The 23,980-nt window shown below is 43.1% G+C and overlaps 1 protein-coding gene across 3 annotated transcripts in view; it reads right to left on the minus strand.

Annotated features, from left to right (window-relative positions):
* Window positions 1-23,980, minus strand: part of LOC120570143 — a 112,518-nt gene that overhangs the window by 76,888 nt on the left and 11,650 nt on the right. For all 3 annotated transcript variants that reach the window (XM_039818383.1, XM_039818382.1, XM_039818384.1), the window contains exons 4-6: window positions 22,438-22,538; window positions 18,220-18,399; window positions 17,546-17,588 (exon numbers count right to left, since the gene is read on the minus strand). In XM_039818383.1, the coding sequence (XP_039674317.1) occupies window positions 17,546-17,588; window positions 18,220-18,399; window positions 22,438-22,538 (324 nt within the window). The remainder of the gene's footprint in view (window positions 1-17,545; window positions 17,589-18,219; window positions 18,400-22,437; window positions 22,539-23,980) is intronic.

The raw sequence follows: 23,980 nt of genomic DNA on the forward strand, positions 1-23,980 counted from the left end.
TGACTCCTCAATGTTTGGCTGGGCTAAATTCGGCTGGCATCCAGGCTAATAATAACCCTTAAAGAGGAGACTTTAATGAGTGATTTTTTTAACCCAAACCATCGTTGTGTCTGCAGTCATCTGAAACATAAAGCCTATAGAGGTGAAAACATGCAGGAAAACCAACGTGTAATAAGTCAACTGTGATGCACTGGAAGCATTATCAGTGACAACACATTCTGATGAATAGGTCTGTACAATATACTACACATATATACAAGCAAGATGATTGGCTGATTCATCTCCTGTCTGGAAGCGTTTGTACTTATATATGCAAATATAAAAGAAGCAGCCACACACACTGTGTTCACGTTCAGCTGAAGAAACAGAACTCATCTTCAGACAGAACGTGAGCTGCAGAATCATCTGACCGTTACTCACGATCAAAGTCTTTCTGTTACCTGAATCCTCTCTCATGGCTGCCTCCACATCTGATCCAACACGAGACGTGATTGAACAGAAGACGATGATGAGATCACATTCCTGGGGGTTTCTAGTGGTCTCCACCTCTGGACTTCTCTTCACTTGTTCCAGTATGTCATAATCAGCACCAAAGGTCCAACCAGTGACGACCAGGAACACCTTCACTGTGGCTGTGGTCCAGGAAGATGATGAAGATGAAGAGGGCTTTGCTGAAATATGAACAAACGGTTAAGATTTATACATTTCAAAAGGTAATAGAGGGTTGGGAGATGAAAGGACCTGGTAGTGTAACCGGACTCCTCAGATCTCTGTGAATTATTTGGTCCTAATGAGACATAAAGTATAATTTACTGTCAGAACCAGATTTATTAATGTAGTTCAACTGTTGCTGAACAAAGGCAGAGTTTGATTCCCTCCAGCTGCACTGTGACACCATTTGTATCAAATATTTACTTAAGGCAAAGTATTAATGCTGTGATAAATACCCTGTTACAAATAAAAGTCCTGGATTCAGAATATTACTAACTAGTTAGTCAATTTTAATAAATGGTGTAATGTGTTAACATCAGTCTCCTGTTCAGACAGAGCTGTGTAGCTCCACTGATCCTCCACCTCTACAAGACAGCTGCCGAGTATAGGAAAGAGTACTTTCCCAAACAGCTCTTAAAACAGCAGGGCCTGTAATCTGTGGAACTCCCCCTGGTGGAATAGCAATGCACATCACTAATTTTTGAGAAGTAATTACATAAATACTTGGGTGCCAGGTTATTTCTTATCTTATATACTAAACACAGTTTAAGTTGAGAAACTGTCTCCTCCACTCTGAGCCACCTAAGACTGGAGAAATGGTCAGGGAGAAGAAGAGTTCTAGGATGGAGTTTAAGAACCACTCTGATCAGTTTATTTTGACAGATCTGTAGCTTGTCTTTGAGGCTTGTAGTAATGCCTGTATACCAAGATGTACAGGCATAGTCGAGATGGCATTGAACAAGGGCATCAGCCAGGATTTTCAAGGTGTTACTATCTAAGAGGCTGGATATTCTTGCCAGGAACTTAGTCCTTTGGCTTACCTTTGAGATAACTTTTCGGGCCATAAACTCCCCTGATAGTTTGTTATCCAGTATACAGCCTAAGTAAGTGACCGCTTCCTTGGCCGTAATTTCAACATCATCTACTACTACCCTAAACCCCATAGACTTTTTCAGTTTAACTCTGGACCCAAAAAGAATCGACTCTGTTTTGCCCAGATGGAGAGACAGCTTGTTGTCTGTTAACCAAACACTGAGGTTAAGGAGCTCTAAACTAAGCAACCTTTCCACCTCTGATTTCTCTTTATGAGAGACTAAAATAGCTGAATCATCTGCAAATAAAAATAAATTACAAGTTATAGCAGACGACATATCATTAACATATAACAGAAAAAAGAGAGGACCCAAAATGCTCCCCTGGGGAACACCACACGTTAATTTAAGTGGTGAGGACAAGGTCCCTTCCACATCTACCACCTGTTCTCTGCCAGCCTGGTATGACCTCACCCACTGCAGAGAAGTACAAGAAAATCCCAGAGCTTTAAGTTTGTTTAAAAGGATATCATAGTGAACCGTATCAAAGGCTTTTTGAAGGTCCATTAACACCATGCCACAAAAGTTCCCCTTATCTACCTCTTTCCTAATAAAATCTGAAAGGTAAAGCAGACAGGTATCAGTGGAATGGGCTTTTCTAAAGCCTGATTGAAAGTCAAATAAAAGGTTCTGCTCTGCTAGATAACTGTCTATTTGATCATAAATTATCCTTTCAACAATTTTTGATATTGAACACAGGATAGATACAGGGCGGAAATTTCCAGGATCAGATTTAGGCCCCTTTTTATATAAAGGTATCACTCTTGCCACCTTAAATTTATTTGGAAAATGGTTATTTTCAATGGATAAATTAATAAGATAGGTTATGACAGGAGTGATTTTTTCAGCAGCATCTCTTAGAAATCTGGGAGCGCAGTTATCAAGACCAGTAGCCTTAGAAGGATTCAGGCCTTTAAGTTTTTAAAGTACTAGCTCCTTACTTACTTACTTACTTGTTACTTGTTACTTGTTTGAAAAAAAACGTGTTTGGCCGAACTCCCTTTTCTTCATAAAACTTATGTACCCTCTGTGGATCACTAAAAACACCCGAAGTAGATGGAAGCTTCTGCACCAGATTTTTTGCAATTGTTGTGAAGAAATTATTAAAAGTATCTGCGACCAATTTTTTATCATACAATATGGACCCATTAATATCTAGGCCGATTTTACCTGGTTTTTGCTTAGGGTTCTCTTTCGTTCCCAAAGGCCTAAGAGTTGCCCACAATTTCTTGGGATCCTTTTTATGCTCCTCAATTTTAGACATAAAAAAGTCCTTTTTCGCCTTATCCACCATTCGCTGTACCTTATTTCTAAGTATTTTATATTCATTAAAAAGCGCTGGCAGTTTTGTTTTTTTAAACTCACTTAAAATTGTATTCCTCAAGTAAATAGTGTCCATGATATCATTGTTTATCCAAAGTTGAGATCTCTGTTTAATCCTGGTCTCTTTTAATGGAGCTATCTTGTCAAGTACTTCCAAGAAAATAGATTGAAAGCGATCCCATGCTATATCAACGTCACATATGTTGGTAATTTCCAACCAGTTAATATTATTTAGTATGTTCTGAAATTGGTTGACATCGTACCCTTTTAAACTTCTACTCTTCACAGATTTATGACATTTAATCTGAGCCCTCTTAACTTTCCTGGTACAGTAAGTTAAAAAATGGTCACTAATTCCATACACAATGACACCACTTTGTAGGATTTTACATGTGTCAGATACCATGATATGGTCAATAGCAGTTTGGCTATGTTCCGTTATTCTGGTTGGAGCATTAATTAATTGGGTTAGACCATGCATTTTCAGGAAATCACAAAAGCCATTGAACATTGGCCCTTCTATATTAAAAACATCAATATTATTATCTGCCATTAAGATGACTTCCCGGTGTAAAAAATCCTGGCACCCTGCAAATACGCTTTCCAAGGATTGGATGAAGTCATTCTGATTTGGAGGCCTATAAACAACACCAAACAATATTGGTTTGCTTTTTGGAAGTAAAATATCAATCCATACAGCTTCAAGGTTGTCATTGACCAAATCCTGTCTTAATTTAAAATCAATATCGGACCTCACAAATATGCATGTCCCTCCCCCTTGTCTATTTCGGTCTTTGGCGATAACAACAAAGTTTTCAATTTCAACTTCGAGTCAGTGATATGAGAATCTAACCATGTCTCTGAGAAACATAGTATGCTTGCCTTGATTTTCCAGGCCAGCTCACGTACCTCCGTGATCTTTGGCAGTAAGCTGCGAATATTTAAATGAAAACAGTGCAAACCTTTCGACGCAAAAACGGAGATCTGCTCCTCAGTGAAGTCCAACGTGTTACTTCTCACTGAAGTGGCCTTGGGCAACGTTTTAGTAACCGACACTACTGGTGTCTCCAGCAACACACAGTGCCTGTCAGACTCCTCGCCTCCCCAGGGTAGCAGCCCCGTCAATGACTCCACCGGTGTTATGTGACCTCCAGGCGCCAAAACTCCAATGATCTCCCGAGGCTCTGTCCTCTTCCTCTCCGGCACCTGGCTGGCGTTGAATATTTCAGCCCCAGCAGCACCCTGCAGCCTCCTTCTCGACCGCCACGGCACCCGGCGTCCTCTGGTTGCGCTTCGTTCCGCGCCTTCGTACGCACCGCGCTCCGCGCGTCTGCCGCGGCTGCCAGTGACCGCTAGCCTCATCGGCGAAACGCCGGACGATCCAGCAACATCCAGCAGACCCATAGACAGCCTGCTCTCCAGGCTCACGTCCGGCGGCAATCCGCGGTCGGCTGATTGCCTCTCCGTTCACCGCCCTTGTGGGAAAGGCAGACAAACTCGCGTGTCCTCCGAGTGTAGGCACAGGACCAGGGCATTGGTGTATATCCCCAGATAGCAACAAACAAAGTGAGATTAACAACCTTTTGTTATTTTGGTGTTGGTGTTGGTCAGGATTTACGCTTTGGTCCAGTGTGAGGAAACTTAGCCCAAACGCAAGTATGAATTACACCCCTTCCAAAGCCGAAATGTTTGTAGCCGATGCCTGCTGTTTTTGAACTTATATCGATCTGGATTTCAAGTCCTTGGCATTGGGAGGAAATATTCTTCCTGTTCAAATAAACTTCAAGACTTTCAGTTTGATTTACACAAAGGCTTGACAGTAAAGCATACAATAGGAGAGCAGCAAGCACACCTGTGTCACCTGCCACCGCCATGTTTAGGGCTAGAGGACTGAGAAAGAGAGCGGATGACAGTTGGCTTGAGTTCAGTAGAGCACACGGCTCAGTACGCCTCACTCTGCCCAACAAACGACTCACGCGGGGCACACTCAAACCGCTTGGCAGCCCAGCCTCTCTGACAGCAACATCCATATTCCTCGCGTTGTCCGTGACCACAGCAATTCCATGGTTGGCCTTTTGAAGCCCCCATTCACTCACATCTGATCTTAAAACTTCAGCAATATTAGCTCCGGTGTGTGTTTCCAACAATGGGCGAGTTTGGAGAACAAAATGAACCATCTCCCACTCACTGGTTATCACATGGGCTGTGACCGTAAGATAACTCTGGGTAGCCCTGGAGGTCCAACCGTCGGGTGTAATTGATACACTAGATGCTTTTCTGAGGGGCTCCATTACCTTAGATTTTGTTTCCCTGTAAAGAGCTGGCATGACAGTCTGGCTAAAGTGGGGGCGTGATGGGATGATGTATTTGGGCTCCAAATTGTTGACGAGTAGCTTAAATCCTTCATTTTCTACGACAGAAAACGGCCTCATATCTTTTGCCATGAAAACGCTGATACACCTTGTGTGATCTCTTTGGCTCTCGCTCTCGTCGCCGCGAGTGGGGCTGGGGTCAGTGTGGTTTGGCCCACTGACCCCACATATCCCACTGAGCTTCTCACTGTGGTGATGGTTTGTATGCTGCTTCATGTTTGTTGTGCTATTGGTGTATATTAACAACAGTTTTTGTTTTGTCCGTTACCACCTCACCTTTTTCATTTTTAGTCTTCGGAAAGCCAAAATGCCGCCACACGTCCGATTTGAATGAGTTTGGTGCATCCTCAATATGAACGTCATCTACACTTATTGCTGATATTTTTGCTTCTGTTAAAAGCTACAGCTTGTTCGCTGCTATCGCGCCTGTAAAGCGAGGTCAGAATATAGGCTACTGCTTCAGCGCCCCCTGTTGTTTAAAACGTGTATCGCGATTCTTTTAACATCTCAACCGACACGAATCGTCACATATTTTCATCGATTTTTAACCGGCTCGGAGTGCATCGTTACATCCCTACAATTATTACAGCTACATGAGCTCGGAGAACAGTCATGTGATCATATATCCATTATTACAGCCAGCTACATGAGCTCAGAGAACAGTCATGTGATCATATATCCATTATTACAGCTAGCTACATGAGCTCAGAGAACAGTCATGTGATCATATATCCATTATTACAGCTACAGGAGCTCAGAGAACAGTCATGTGATCATATATCCATTATTACAGCTAGCTACATGAGCTCAGAGAACAGTCATGTGATCATATATCCATTATTACAGCTACATGAGCTCAGAGAACAGTCATGTGATCATATATCCATTATTACAGCTACGTGGACGCTCAGAGAACAGTCATGTGATCATATATCCATTATTACAGCTAGCTACATGAGCTCAGAGAACAGTCATGTGATCATATATCCATTATTACAGTTACATGAGCTCAGAGAACAGTCATGTGATCATATATCCATTATTACAGCTAGCTACATGAGCTCAGAGAACAGTCATGTGATCATATATCCATTATTACAGCTACATGAGCTCAGAGAACAGTCATGTGATCATATATCCATTATTACAGCTAGCTACATGAGCTCAGAGAACAGTCATGTGATCATATATCCATTATTACAGCTAGCTACATGAGCTCAGAGCTCAGTCCCGTTCGTCTGCTCTCGTCCATTATGCACGTTCATCACTTCAAATTTAATAATTCTGTATTCGCTTCTAGTGAATGTTAAAAATGTTAAAAACATGATGTTTTAAACAAGGACCTTTCAGTGTTCGGGGTGGTAGGTTTATATACCCCGAAACTAATTACCCGCTGAAATATAGACGTTTCTTTCGCCATACAATGTCTATGTTAAAAGTCTTTCTGGGCCATGGGGGGCAGTACCACCGTTAACCACTAAGCCCACGGTGGCTTTTAGACATGGCGCTCCTCCTGGGGGCTTGGTTGTGAGGGCTAAACGTGGTCCAGGTGTTACTGGAGCCTACTGCTGTGTCTCCATGGTTACAGGTGTGAGTGGGTAGAGCCTGCTGCTGTGTCTCCGTGGTTACAGGTGTGAGTGGGTGGAGCCTGCTGCTGTGTCTCCGTGGTTACAGGTGTGAGTGGGTGGAGCCTGCTGCTGTGTCTCCGTGGTTACAGGTGTGAGTGGGAGGAGCCTGCTGCTGTGTCTCCATGGTTACAGGTGTGAGTGGTGTGCGCGCGTCATTTGCGGGGGAAATGGAGCAGAAGCCCCGCCCACTGCAGAGAGCAGACAGTTCTGAAACAGCAGCAACGACTTTGGAGTGACAGCGACAGTGATGTTAAAATGTATACAGGTAGGCCGGACGGTCTGAAATGTTTTGACGGTCTTTCGCTGTACGTTTGGTTGGTAAATGCGAGTCACACACACGTCCCGTCTTCATAACAGAAACAAGGGAATTAATTTGACCCGTTCTCACTCCCGCTTGGTCAGTGGTAATGTGACTGTACAAAGCTTACAGCAGGTCCATTCAACTAGACACATTTTCAGAAGGCTAATATACTGAGTGAGGAGAAATAATATAGAATGCAGACATCACTGGCATGGTCTGGGGCTGGTTTGTCTTCGGCAGCAGCTAGGTTTACAGAAATTTCAAGATTAGTAGCAAACTAATAAACAGTTAGTCTACAAACCGGAAGCTTTATGTTTTAGCTTGTTTGTAAAACATGGCTATTAGCAGAATAGCGTGCTTTAGGCTAGTTGAGTAAAACAGCGCGGTGGACGAGAGCAGCAGACATTCCTTGTGTTGGGTTCGCTCCGTGGAATGGATGAAACCCTGGATTCAACACTATTGACCATAACATCCTGTTACAGAGATTGGAACACTTAGTCGGCATTAAAGGAATCGCTCTAAGCTGGTTTAAGTCTTATTTCTCTGATCGATCTCAATTTGTTAATGTTAACGATAAACCCTCCAAGTACACTAAAGTTGGACCAATTCTATTCTCCTTATATATGCTTCCTCTTGGTAATATTAATAGGAAACATTCAATTAACTTTCATTGTTATGCAGATGACACCCAATTATATCTGTCAATTAAGCCAGATGAAACCAGTCAGTTAGCTAAATTTCAAGCGTGTATTAAAGATATAAAATCCTGGATGACCTATAATTTTCTGATGTTAAACTGTAACAAAACTGAAGTTATTGTACTGGGACCTAAACACCTCAGAACCTCACTATCTAAAGACATAGCTACTCTGGATGGTATTGTCCTGGCCTCCAGCACTACTGTCAGAAATTTAGGAGTTATTTTTGATCAGGATATATCCTTTAACGCCAATCTAAAACAATCATCGAGAACAGCTTTTTTCATCTTCGTAACATTACCAAAATTAGGAATATCCTGTCTCAAAACGACGCTGAAAAACTAGTCCATGCATTCGTTACTTCTAGACTAGATTACTGCAATTCCATATTATCAGGTTGCTCAAATAAGTCCCTTAAGACACTCCAGCTGATCCAGAATGCTGCAGCGTGTTCTCACAAGAACTAAGAAAAGAGATCATATTTCTCCTGTATTAGCTTCTCTGCATTGGCTTCCTGTAAAATTCAGGATTGACTTTAAAGTCCTTCTCCTGACCTACAAAGCCCTAATCTAGAACAGCTCTTAGTACCTTATTGTCCCACTAGAGCACTGTGCTCCCAGAATGCAGAGCTACTTGTGGTTCCTAGAGTCTCTAAAAGTAGACTGGGAGCCAGAGCCTTCAGTTATCAGGCTCCTCTCCTATGGAACCAGCTCCCAGTCTGGGTTAGGGGGGCAGACACCATCACCACATTTAAGAGTAAACTTGAAACTCTCCTCTTTGATAAAGCTTATAGTTAGGGAGTGAGACCAGCGGGGGAGGGCGTATAGCTTCAGACGCAGCACCCCTTCTCTTCTCTGCTTCTCGACAGTTGTTTGACTCATCTACCATATCATCAATGATATACCGTATTTCCTCAAATAAAAACCGGGAGTCAATTAAAAGCCGGGCCTCTGATAGTGGCCGGGGGCGTGGTCAACACGGACAAATAAAGGCCGGCCTGAAATTAAGGCCGGGGAAAAAATAGTGTGGATAATCTCCTAAATGCCTTTCATACAATATTAAGTCAAAATAAAATTCAAGTTCATTGTACATTTCTACCAATTTAATTTAACAGATTCAACAATATATTCATGCTTTTTTCCAAACTTTGTTTTTCTGGATTATTGTCCTATGCGGCTGTATGTGTAACTCAGCCAGGTGTAGGGTGCAGTAACGTCCAGGTGCCAGTAGATGGCAGTAGATGTATGTGTAACTCAGCCAGGTGTAGTGTGCAGTAACGTCCAGGTGCCAGTAGATGGCAGTAGATGTATGTGTAACTCAGCCAGGTGTAGTGTGCAGTAACGTCCAGGTGCCAGTAGATGGCAGTAGCTGTATGTGTAACTCAGCCAGGTGTAGTGTGTAGTAACGTCCAGGTGCCAGTAGATGGCAGTAGATGTATGTGTAACTCAGCCAGGTGTAGTGTGCAGTAACGTCCAGGTGCCAGTAGATGGCAGTAGCTGTATGTGTAACTCAGCCAGGTGTAGTGTGTAATAACGTCCAGGTGCCAGCAGATGGCAGTAGATGTATGTGTAACTCAGCCAGGTGTAGTGTGCAGTAACGTACAAGTGCCAGCAGATGGCAGTAGATGTATGTGTAACTCAGCCAGGTGTAGTGTGCAGTAACGTACAGGTGCCAGTAGATGGCAGTAGATGTATGTGTAACTCAGCCAGGTGTAGTGTGCAGTAACGTACAGGTGCCAGTAGATGGCAGTAGATGTATGTGTAACTCAGCCAGGTGTAGTGTGTAGTAACGTACAGGTGCCAGTAGATGGCAGTAGATGTATGTGTAACTCAGCCAGGTGTAGTGTGTAGTAACCTACAGGTGCCAGTAGATGGCACTAGATGTATGTGTAACTCAGCCAGGTGTAGGGTGTAGTAACGCATAGTGCCAGCAGATGGCAGTAGATGTATGTGTAACTCCGCCAGGTGTAGTGTGTATACGATAAGGTGCCAGTAGATGGCAGTAGATGTATGCGTAACTCAGCCAGGTGTAGTGTGCAGTAACGCATGCGTGCCAGTAGATGGCAGTAGATGTATGCGTAACTCAGCCAGGTGTAGTGTGCAGTAACGTACAGGTGCCAGTAGATGGCAGTAGCTGTATGTGTAACTCAGCCAGGTGTAGGGTGCAGTAACGTCCAGGTGCCAGTAGATGGCAGTAGATGTATGTGTAACTCAGCCAGGTGTAGTGTGTAGTAACGTACAGGTGCCAGTAGATGGCAGTAGATGTATGTGTAACTCAGCCAGGTGTAGGGTGCAGTAACGTCCAGGTGCCAGTAGATGGCAGTAGCTGTATGTGTAACTCAGCCAGGTGTAGGGTGCAGTAACGTCCAGGTGCCAGTAGATGGCAGTAGATGTATGTGTAACTCAGCCAGGTGTAGTGTGTAGTAACGTACAGGTGCCAGTAGATGGCAGTAGATGTATGTGTAACTCAGCCAGGTGTAGGGTGCAGTAACGCATACAGGTGCCAGTAGATGGCAGTAGATGTATGTGTAACTCAGCCAGGTGTAGTGTGTAGTAACGCATGGTGCGTAGATGGCAGTAGATGTATGTGTAACTCAGCCAGGTGTAGTGTGTAGTAACCTACAGGTGCCAGTAGATGGCAGTAGATGTATGTGTAACTCAGCCAGGTGTAGTGTGTAGTAACCTACAGGTGCCAGTAGATGGCAGTAGATGTATGTGTAACTCAGCCAGGTGTAGGGTGCAGTAACATACAGGTGCCAGTAGATGGCACTAGATGTATGTGTAACTCAGCCAGGTGTAGGGTGCAGTAACGTCCAGGTGCCAGTAGATGGCACTAGATGTATGTGTAACTCAGCCAGGTGTAGGGTGTAGTAACCTACAGGTGCCAGTAGATGGCAGTAGCTGTATGTGTAACTCAGCCAGGTGTAGTGTGTAGTAACATACAGGTGCCAGCAGATGGCAGTAGATGTATGTGTAACTCAGCCAGGTGTAGGGTGTAGTAACCTACAGGTGCCAGTAGATGGCACTAGATGTATGTGTAACTCAGCCAGGTGTAGTGTGTAGTAACATACAGGTGCCAGCAGATGGCAGTAGATGTATGTGTAACTCAGCCAGGTGTAGGGTGTAGTAACCTACAGGTGCCAGTAGATGGCAGTAGCTGTATGTGTAACTCAGCCAGGTGTAGTGTGTAGTAACGTACAGGTGCCAGTAGATGGCACTAGATGTATGTGTAACTCAGCCAGGTGTAGGGTGTAGTAACCTACAGGTGCCAGTAGATGACAGTAGCTACATTGGATGTAACACGGGGCTCATTTAGTGCTAGCAGAGAAAGACGGACTCTGGTGCTAGTGACGGACTTTTCAACAACAAAACGAAAAGAGTTTTAAAGTATGCGGAGGAAAACTCGGGTGAAAAAGCTGCGGGATGTTTGGACATTGAGCCCAGGAGAATCAGATACTGGAAGAAACAGAAGGATGAGCTGACAAGATCAGCCAATGAGAGCAGAGCACGGCTAGCTAGCTGGAGGTGGGACGAAACACGTTAGCCTGGAGCTAGAAACAAAGCTAGCGGTAGCTAGCTACCGTCTGTAACGTTACTCAGATACTGGTGTCACTACTGTATGCTCTTACTGTAATCTACCAGTAATACTGTAGTACCTGTATTTGAAATAAATACCCGGTACATTTACAGGGTTCAAACTGACACAATGGTGGCGTTTGATTCATTCTGAACCAAATTGCTTTGTCGCCCTTCTGGCTGTTGATGTATATGATGATATTTTTGCAAATGTGAACGCTATGGTTTTTCATTTAAATCTGTTTATTTAAAATAATTACACTTATCAAACAGATGGAATTAGAAATAAAGGCCTGCCTCTAATAAAAGATCCCTTCTGCAGATGGCAGTAGATGTATGTGTAACTCAGCCAGGTGTAGTGTGCAGTAACGTACAGGTGCCAGTAGATGGCAGTAGATGTATGTGTAACTCAGCCAGGTGTAGTGTGCAGTAACGTACAGGTGCCAGTAGATGGCAGTAGATGTATGTGTAACTCAGCCAGGTGTAGTGTGTAGTAACGTCCAGGTGCCAGTAGATGGCAGTAGATGTATGTGTAACTCAGCCAGGTGTAGTGTGCAGTAACGTACAGGTGCCAGTAGATGGCAGTAGATGTATGTGTAACTCAGCCAGGTGTAGTGTGCAGTAACGTCCAGGTGCCAGTAGATGGCAGTAGATGTATGTGTAACTCAGCCAGGTGTAGTGTGCAGTAACGTAAAGGTGCCAGTAGATGGCAGTAGATGTATGTGTAACTCAGCCAGGTGTAGTGTGTAGTAACGTACAGGTGCCAGTAAATGGCAGTAGCTGTATGCGTAACTCAGCCAGGTGTAGGGTGCAGTAACGTACAGGTGCCAGTAGATGGCAGTAGATGTATGTGTAACTCAGCCAGGTGTAGTGTAGTAATGCATTGCGGTGCCAGTAGATGGCAGTAGATGTATGTGTAACTCAGCCAGGTGTAGGGTGCAGTAACGATAAGGTGCCAGTAGATGCCAATAGCTGTATGTGTAACTCAGCCAGGTGTAGGGTGCAGTAACGTACAGGTGCCAGTAGATGGCAGTAGCTGTATGTGTAACTCAGCCAGGTGTAGGGTGCAGTAACGTACAGGTGCCAGTAGATGGCACTAGATGTATGTGTAACTCAGCCAGGTGTAGGGTGCAGTAACGTACAGGTGCCAGTAGATGGCAGTAGCTGTATGTGTAACTCAGCCAGGTGTAGTGTGTAGTAACCTACAGGTGCCAGTAGATGGCACTAGATGTATGTGTAACTCAGCCAGGTGTAGGGTGCAGTAACGTACAGGTGCCAGCAGATGGCAGTAGATGTATGTGTAACTCAGCCAGGTGTAGTGTGCAGTAACGTAGGGTGCGCGTAGATGGCAGTAGCTGTATGTGTAACTCAGCCAGGTGTAGGGTGCAGTAACGTACAGGTGCCAGTAGATGCCAATAGCTGTATGTGTAACTCAGCCAGGTGTAGGGGCGCGTGCAATCGTCCAGGTGCCAGTAGATGGCACTAGATGTATGTGTAACTCAGCCAGGTGTAGGGTGCAGTAACGTCCAGGTGCCAGTAGATGGCAGTAGCTGTATGTGTAACTCAGCCAGGTGTAGTGTGTAGTAACCTACAGGTGCCAGTAGATGGCAGTAGATGTATGTGTAACTCAGCCAGGTGTAGGGTGCAGTAACGTACAGGTGCCAGTAGATGGCAGTAGCTGTATGTGTAACTCAGCCAGGTGTAGGGTGTAGTAACCTACAGGTGCCAGTAGATGGCAGTAGATGTATGTGTAACTCAGCCAGGTGTAGGGTGCAGTAACGTACAGGTGCCAGCAGATGGCAGTAGATGTATGTGTAACTCAGCCAGGTGTAGGGTGTAGTAACCTACAGGTGCCAGCAGATGGCAGTAGCTACATTGGATGTAACACGGGGCTCATTTAGTGCTAGCAGAGAAAGACGGACTCTGGTGCTAGTGACGGACTTTTCAACAACAAAACGAAAAGAGTTTTAAAGTATGCGGAGGAAAACTCGGGTGAAAAAGCTGCGGGATGTTTGGACATTGAGCCCAGGAGAATCAGATACTGGAAGAAACAGAAGGATGAGCTGACAAGATCAGCCAATGAGAGCAGAGCACGGCTAGCTAGCTGGAGGTGGGACGAAACACGTTAGCCTGGAGCTAGAAACAAAGCTAGCGGTAGCTAGCTACCGTCTGTAACGTTACTCAGATACTGGTGTCACTACTGTATGCTCTTACTGTAATCTACCAGTAATACTGTAGTACCTGTATTTGAAATAAATACCTGGTACATTTACAGGGTTCAAACTGACACAATGGTGGCGTTTGATTCATTCTGAACCAAATTGCTTTGTCGCCCTTCTGGCTGTTGATGTATATGATGATATTTTTGCAAATGTGAACGCTATGGTTTTTCATTTAAAACAGTTTATTTAAAATAATTACACTTATCAAACAGATGGAATTAGAAATAAAGGCCTGCCTCTAATAAAAGGTCCCTTCTGCAGTTCAGGTAAATAAAGGCCCCGGCTTTTATTCGAGGAAATACGGTAATCAAAGTAGAGGGAGGCAGGCCAGTACAGCCCGATCCGGTTGGGGAGAGTTCTAGCCGACCAGGCTCCTCTCCTTAATCTGTCTCTGTTAGCTATGCTGTTATAGTTTTAGACTGCCGGGGGACTTCCTCTGACCCACTGAGCTTCTCTCTCCTCTCTCTTTCCATCTGTGTGTATCCTTGTCCCAGCAAAGCTTGTTACTCTGGGGAGCTTATTCCCCAGAGTCCTTATGATTTATCTTCACCCAGCATGTTTCCTTGGAGTAGGGTGGCCCCTAAATCATAGTCGCAGCTGTCACCATGGTCCTGCTACACACCCTGCTACGCCCTGTTACACCTGCTACACTCTGCATTCTCTCTACACCACCAAAAACAAAAAAAAAAAAAAAAAAAAAAAAAAAAAAAAAAAAAAAAAAAAAAAAAAAAAAAAAAAAAAAAAAAAAAAAAAAAAAAAAAAAAAAAAAAAAAAAAAAAAAAAAAAAAAAAAAAAAAAAAAAAAAAAAAAAAAAAAAAAAAAAAAAAAAAAAAAAAAAAAAAAGACAGACATCCAGAGACAGACAGACAGAGACAGACAGACAGACATCCAGAGAGACAGACAGACAGATAGACACACACAGAGAGACAGACAGACACACAGAGAGACAGACAGACAGACATACAGAGAGACAGACAGACAGACATCCAGAGAGACAGACAGACAGATAGACACACACAGAGAGACAGACAGACACACAGAGACAGACAGACAGACATACAGAGAGACAGACAGACACACAGAGAGACAGACAGACATACAGAGAGAAAGACAGACACAGAGAGACAGACAGACAGACATCCAGAGAGACAGACAGACAGATAGACACACACAGAGAGACAGACAGACACACAGAGAGACAGACAGACAGACATACAGAGAGACAGACAGACATACAGAGAGACAGACAGACACAGAGAGACAGACAGACAGATAGACCAACACACAGAGAGACAGACAGACACACAGAGAGACAGACAGACAGACATACAGAGAGACAGACAGACATACAGAGAGACAGACAGACATACAGAGAGACAGACAGACATACAGAGAGACAGACAGACACACAGAGAGACAGACAGACAGACATACAGAGAGACAGACAGACACAGAGAGACAGACACACAGACAGACAGACACACAGAGAGACAGACAGACAGACATACAGAGAGTCAGACAGACATACAGAGAGACAGACAGACACACAGAGAGACAGACAGACAGACATACAGAGAGACAGACAGACACAGATAGACACACACACAGACAGACAGACACACAGAGAGACAGACAGACACAGAGAGACAGACAGACAGACATACAGAGAGACAGACAGACACAGATAGACACACACACAGACAGACAGACACACAGAGAGACAGACAGACAGACATACAGAGAGACAGACAGACAGATAGACAGACAGAGAAAGACAGAGACAGACAGACAGACAGACAGAGACACAGACAGACAGAGAGACAGACAGACAGAGAGACAGACAGACAGAGAGACAGACAAAAAATAGAGATAGAAAGAGAGACAGACAACCAGAGAGAGACACACAGAAAGACGGACAAACAGACCGAGAGACAGACAATACAGACAGACAGAGAGACACACAGAGACAGAGAGACAGACAGACAAACAGAGAGATACACACAGAGAAACAGACAGAGACATAGAGACAGACACAGAGACAGATAGACAGACACACAGAGAGACAGACAGAGAGAGAGAGAGACACAGAGACAGACAGACATACAGACACACAGAGAGACACACAGATAAACAGACAGAGAGACAGAAAGACAGGGACACAGAGAGACAGACAGATATATTGATCTGACAGAATTGAAGAAACGTTGCTGAGGGGACTGATCTCTATAATATTTAACAGTTATATTTCTGAGTTTGAGTTTGATTCTGTGTAATATTTCAATGTTGAGTACTGCATACTGTAGAAGCAGTTACTTTAACCCTTTTATTTATTGAGGGAAGGTTCACTGAGAGGCAGTCTCTCTTTTGCAGGAACGCCCTGAACACATTCATACAGTTACACATTCATACCTGGAAGCTGCCCAGTACCACCACAGTCTGATCTGATCACATTCATACTGGAAGCTGCCCAGTACCACCACAGTCTGATCTGATCACATTCATACTGGAAGCTGCCCAGTACCACCACAGTCTGATCTGATCACATTCATACTGGAAGCTGCCCAGTACCACCACAGTCTGATCTGATCACATTCATACTGGAAGCTGCCCAGTACCACCACAGTCTGATCTGATCACATTCATACTGGAAGCTGCCCAGTACCACCACAGCCTGATCTGATCACATTCATACTGGAAGCTGCCCAGTACCACCACAGTCTGATCTGATCACATTCATACTGGAAGCTGCCCAGTACCACCACAGTCTGATCTGATCACATTCATACTGGAAGCTGCCCAGTACCACCACAGTCTAATCTGATCACATTCATACTGGAAGCTGCCCAGTACCACCACAGTCTGACCTGATCACATTCATACTGGAAGCTGCCCAGTACCACCACAGTCTGATCTGATCACATTCATACTGGAAGCTGCCCAGTACCACCACAGTCTGATCTGATCACATTCATACTGGAAACTGCCCAGTACCACCACAGTCTGATCTGATCACATTCATACTGGAAGCTGCCCAGTACCACCACAGTCTGATCTGATCACATTCATACTGGAAGCTGCCCAGTACCACCACAGTCTGATCTGATCACATTCATACTGGAATCTACCCAGTACCACCACAGTCTGGTCTGATCACATTCATACTGGAAGCTGCCCAGTACCACCACAGTCTGATCTGATCACATTCATACTGGAAGCTACCCAGTACCACCACAGTCTGGTCTGATCACATTCATACTGGAAGCTGCCCAGTACCACCACAGTCTGATCTGATCACATTCATACTGGAAGCTGCCCAGTACCACCACAGTCTGATCTGATCACATTCATACTGGAAGCTACCCAGTACCACCACAGTCTGATCTGATCACATTCATACTGGAAACTGCCCAGTACCACCACAGTCTGGTCTGATCACATTCATACTGGAAGCTGCCCAGTACCACCACAGTCTGGTCTGCTGGTCACTGAGCAGCTCCACTAGAGCCGTTGGGGTTAAGTGCCTTGCTCAAGGGCACCTCAGTGGTGGTAATGAGGGAGGCACAAGCCCAGATTTTATCCTGTCGGTCTGGGGATTGAACCGATGACCTCCACCCGGTCACAAGCTCTCTTCTCTAACCTCTAGGCCACCACTGCCCTAAAGGTTTGATACTGACTGGATGAACGAGGAGATGAAACAGATTCTTCTGACAGACAAACTAGAAGTAGTCTATTATTGTATTTAGTCTGAAGAAGATACTTAATAGTTTTACTGAAACAACATATACACATTCAGTTTATCAATCAGCACAACACCATTTACTGAGAGAGGAGAAACATGCTTACCAGGAAATCTCAGGAACCCACCCATCCTGTAGCTTCTGCAGATCTGCAGCAAACAGAAGGAAGAGTATCTTTATATTATGGACCCTCCCTGTTTCATGGACCACATGACTTAAAATAAACCCACCTTAGAAACCGTTGCAATGAGGATAGGGTTATTGTTCATACATGGCATTTCTTTGCAGTTTTAAATACAAGGCATCAATACTATAAAATGTGTATGTATCAAATATTAACATGGAATAAAATACATATAATGTAAAAATAAAATGTTTGGAACATAAAGGGTGGATGAATTTCAACATTATGGTAATTAACCATTTAAATTCCAAGAAGTTTTATGTAATTTGGAAGGTATTACACTGATAGTAGCCTATAATACTGTGAAAACATCAACATATATTACTCCATTATTATCATGTTATTACAATATTAATTTAACCATATTACCATTACCCAGATATATATGTTATTATTGAACCATTACCTACTTATTACATTGGTTATTACTTGTTATTACATCTGTTACCTTCTTATCACCTTATTACCCCAGTATTATATATAAATATCTTATTACTGTGATGTATTACCCAGTTATTACTTTGTAATTAGATGTTATTACCTACATATTACCTTTTTATTATCACACTGTTACCCCACTATTACCATCTTATTACCGTGCTATAATGTAAAGTGCTGCCACAATCAATGAAGTCGTCTCCAAAGTCGATTATCTTTCTCAGTGCACTCAGGATCAGAGTGTTGACATCATCATCGATGTCGATATCATCACTGTAGTTCTTCACAGGAAAGATGCAGTTCACTGGGATTCCCACTGAAGCACTGATGTCATATACCTGAGTGTTAAACAATGGGGGTTATTGTATTTTCTGTCCTCATATACTGAAATTTTTGGACTACAGAGTTAAAACTTAAGTGCGTAACTTTTTCATATTAATGAATGTCCGTTACATTCAAGCCATAGCTAAATGAGTTGATACAAAGCTAATTAAAGCTGCAAGCAGTGTTGAACGGGCCCTCGCTCCTCCATGTGTGTCGGGGTTAATGGTGAATGTGACTCATGCATTCATTTATTTGCGCAGACTTCGGACACAGCACGCATGGTGGAGTGTGCAGCGTTGGAAATGGTGCATGTAAATGTTGTACCAACCATAGGGGGCCGGGCCAACATTTACCAATGAATAAGGAACTCTCTGCTGAGTTCAATGACACCTCACACAAGACTCTACCTTAAACGGTTCAAATGTTATGAAAGGGGGCGTGGCCTGAGTAAGTGGGCGTGGTCATACGTAGACCACACATTCTGAGTTTCTTGTCAATTTTGGCCTGTAGATGTCCTCAGGTCTGGACCCTTGTCAATCATGAGAAATTTCGGCCAAATTGGACAAGGTAATCTCAAGTTACAACAACTTCTTTGTTAATTGATAAATGCTGAAAATGGCCGCCGCACCCACACTGTTTGACAAAATGTTTTGCTTTTAAAGACTTTACATCGTTGAAGTCTTTAAATTATAGAGACCAAATTTGAAGTCAATCTGAAGGACTCTCTAGGAGGAGTTCGTTAAAGTATAGCACCTACTTCCTTTTGCCACTAGGGGGTGTCATGACTTTGAGCAAATATTGTCAATATAATGTGGAAATGGCTAAATGGCACTAATTTGGAACTTTCAATTCAAAATGGCGGACTTCCTGTTGGGTTTAGGGTATGGCTCTAGTGAGCTTTTTTGTACGTCTTGACATGCTACATATGTGTACCAAGATTCATGAGTCTACGTTAAACGTACCGTGACATGCTTATGCACATACACACACACACACACGCACACATACACACACCAGACACATAAACTCACACAAAGACACACACACACACACACACACACGCACACACACACACACACCAGACACATAAACTCACACAAAGACACACACACACACACACACACACACACACACACATACACACATAACACACACATAACACACACACACACACACCAGACACATACACACACACATACACACACACACACCAGACACATACACACACCCATAGACAGACAGACATACAGACACACACACACACACACACACACACACACACACACACACACACCAGACACATAAACTCACACAAAGACACATACACACACACACACACACACACAAACACACACATACACACACACACACACACACACACACACACACACACCAGACACACACACACACACACCCATAGACAGACAGACATACACACACACACACACACACACACACACACACACACACACAACAAATGTAGGGTGGTCCATGGTTATCAACAGGTAGAACTACTCTTGATGCTTTTCACTAAGTTATTTATCTAAATTTATTGGGCTTCATTCACCAACCGTTCTTCCGAAGAAATGTGTTCTTAAAGTGCCCATATTAAAAAAATCTCTCTTTTCTGGTGATTTGGGGGTTGTTCTTTTGTGTCTCTGGTGCTTCCACACACATACACACGACAGACACACACACACCAGACACATACACACACACACACACACACACACACACACACCAGACACATACACACACACACACACCCATAGACAGACAGACGACACACACACACACACACACACACACACACACACACACACACCCATAGACAGACAGACATACAGACACACACACACACACACCAGACACATACACACACACACACACACACCAGACACATACACACACACACACACACACCCACGACATACAGACACACACACACACACACACACACACACACACACACACACACACACACACACACACCCACAGACAGACAGACATACACACACACACACACACACACACACACACACACACACACACACACACACACACAAACAAATGTAGGTTGTCCATGGTTATCAACAGGTAGAACTACTCTTGATGCTTTTCACTAAGTTATTTATCTAAATTTATTGGGCCTCATTCACCAACCGTTCTTCCGAAGAAATGTGTTCTTAAAGTGCCCATATTATAAAAAATCTCTTTTTCTGGTGATTTGGGGTGTTCTTTTGGTTCTCTGGTGCTTCCACACACATACACACACGGGCCACACACACACCAGACACACACACACACCAGACACACACACCAGAACACACACACACACACACACACACACACACACACACACCAGACACATACACACACACACACACCCATAGACAGACAGACATACAGACACACACACACACACACACACACACACACACACACACACCCATAGACAGACAGACATACAGACACACACACACACACACCAGACACATACACACACACACACACACACCAGACACATACACACACACACACACCCATAGCAGACAGACATACAGACACACACACACACACACACACACACACACACACACACACACACACACACACCCATAGACAGACAGACATACAGACACACACACACACACACACACACACACACACACACACACACACACACACACACAAACAAATGTAGGTTGTCCATGGTTATCAACAGGTAGAACTACTCTTGATGCTTTTCACTAAGTTATTTATCTAAATTTATTGGGCCTCATTCACCAACCGTTCTTACGAAGAAATGTGTTCTTAAAGTGCCCATATTATAAAAAAATCTCTTTTTCTGGTGATTTGGGGTGTTCTTTTGTGTCTCTGGTGCTTCCACACACATACACACACCAGACACACACACACACCAGACACATACACACACACACACACACACACACACACACACACACACACCAGACACACACACACACACATACACACTTTAATAACCCATCCATGGTGTTCTGAGTGAGATCTGGTTTCTGAATGTGTCCTGCCTTCAGTCTCCTGGTGAGCTGGTCAAAATCGGCTCGGACTGTGACATCACAAGCTGAAACGAGCTGGTTTACTGCACCGTTAGCTTGTAGCGTTAGCATGCTAATGCTAACGCTAGCATGCTACCTCGTTCTCCATAGCAAAGCAGTCTCCCAGCTGATCCTGCCTTGGAACTGACTGAAGTTGGAGAAACAGGCTTTCTTTTACTGTCTCTAGAGTTAGCTAGCTGACATGATCTACATCTGAGCTACTGAGCATGTGCGAGTGCAATCAAAGATAGTACAGAAGAAGAAGATGAAAAGAAGTCTCACTCTGTAGCTAAAACAGAAACCAGGTGAAAAGAGGATCTGCAGCAGTGAGAGAGAGCTGTGCAGTACAACTAAAATATGGTGTTTTTTGAAAATTAAACCATGTAAACCTATTCTGGTACAACCTTAAAATACAATTATGAACCTGAAAATGAGCATAATATGGGCGCTTTAAACCCTCCTTACGCACTTTTTACGACGATTCTGGCATTCACTAATGTTTTCTTAACTTGGATTTGTTCTTAGCTAAGAACAAAATCTACGAACACTGAAAAGCACTCTTACGCACATTTGAGTGATGACAATTTGCTCCAAATGATTGGTTAATGCATTTGATTTAATTCTACAGGGCCTTCACCCCCGTCGGCTCTCTGGCCCTAATCAGCTCCACACAACTGTCTCTGTGTTTCTCAGTGTGACTATGATCAGAAGATCGGGGCGTCCGGTGACTTTCCTGCAGAAGCTCGACTGAAGATAACGACCTCTTCATGTTTTTTAATCCTCCCTGTCTCCATGGTTACTAGCAAATGTTTAGAGGGGGGGTGGTGGTTTGTTGAAGGCTTGCATCATGTGGACGCGCCACAGAATTGTCATTACTCAGAGTTCCTCATGGTGGCGACAGATACTACACACTATAGCTTTAAATCAGGTCAGGTTATATTTCTGTATGGACTCAGGAAGACAGAAACTCACCTTTTTCTTCAGGTACTGGCTCTTGTACACATTCTTCAGATCCTTTTCAGTCTCAGGACAGGCTGCATCAATGTGGGTGACTATTGCCATTTGGGGAATTCCTGGAGACAGAAACACACTCAGTATTTTAGCTTTTCAGGAAGTTTTTGTTTATAAAATAAATAAAAAAACAGAACAATCTGTTGGTCAGACAACGAAGTTTCTAATTTGTAAAAACAATATATATATATATATATATATATATTTTCACTGAAATGCAAACGGGTGACTCCATGAAATCTGTGCCTTTTGTGCCCCTAAGAAATAATCAGTCATAAAATTGCTATAAATATCAATAAAGTTCTACTTTAAAAACATAACATTGCTATGTATTCTTCTGTCAATAGCACATCAAAATAAAGTAAATTAAATATTATTTTAAATATTAAAAATTGCATTCATGCTGATATGGGTGAGGTTTTTGGCCTGTCCCTCCCTACGATTGTTCTTTTTTACCAGGACTTTTCATTTGTAAATTTTAGGCAAAAAGTAAAATTTTCACATTTCCATATTGTGGCAGGTGAAATCTCATTGTTAAGTAATATTCTTGTCATAAATATAGATTATTTTGATGAAATATTAATAATTGTATTGATGTCCCCTGGATCCATGTCAGGCCTGTTACCCACACCAAAAAAACTGTAAAATAATGGTACATTCCAGTGACATCATTACGGGAAGTTGCATCATCTCTCAACCAGGATTCCAACAGTTAAGTTTTTCTCTCTCTTCTATAATATGCATATAGTTTTAACATTATTGTGTTGATTTTATATTTGCACTACACTTTTACAGATGTTAGTTGTATGGCTTAAGTGCAGCAGAAAAGCAAAGGCGCTATCGTGCTCGTTGAGATGCCGATCCCAAAAGAAGGACACGCTACCTTCAGTGGGAGAAGGATAAAAGGAAGAGAGACGGAGAGAAGAGGAAGGAAAAAGCATAAACAGTCCCTCCAGGATTTCGTGGCCTTATTTTGAGATTGTTGCGGCCCAAAATGGCTGATTTTGCGGGAGCTTTTGTAAAAAGATGCGCTAAAAGTTGCGATGTCTTTTGTATGTTTGTTTCAATGAAGTTGCGAGACAGTGAAAGTTGCAAAAAAAGTTGCGATTTTCTTTTTTGTGTAGTTCTTTAAAAATAAAAAGGAAACGGGGATTTCGGGGAGAATAAAACCACTCTAGGCTGAGTGTTGCTATAGTAACCAACAAGGTTCAGGATGCTGCAAATGTTGGTATGAAATGAACATGGCTGGTGGATTTAAGACACAAAATAATAATTTATTGAATTAATCAAATTTGAACATACAGTACAGGCCAAAAGTTTGGACACACCTTCTCATTCAATGTGTTTCTTTATTTTCATGACTATTGACATTGTAGATTCTCAATGAAGGCATCAAAACTATGAATGAACACATATGGAATTATGTACTTAACAAAAAAGTGAAATAACTGAAAACATGTCTTATATTTTAGATTCTTCAAAGTAGCCACCCTTTGCTTTTTTT

Source organism: Perca fluviatilis, chromosome 12 (assembly GCF_010015445.1).
Source record: "Perca fluviatilis chromosome 12, GENO_Pfluv_1.0, whole genome shotgun sequence".
Taxonomy (NCBI): domain Eukaryota; kingdom Metazoa; phylum Chordata; class Actinopteri; order Perciformes; family Percidae; genus Perca; species Perca fluviatilis.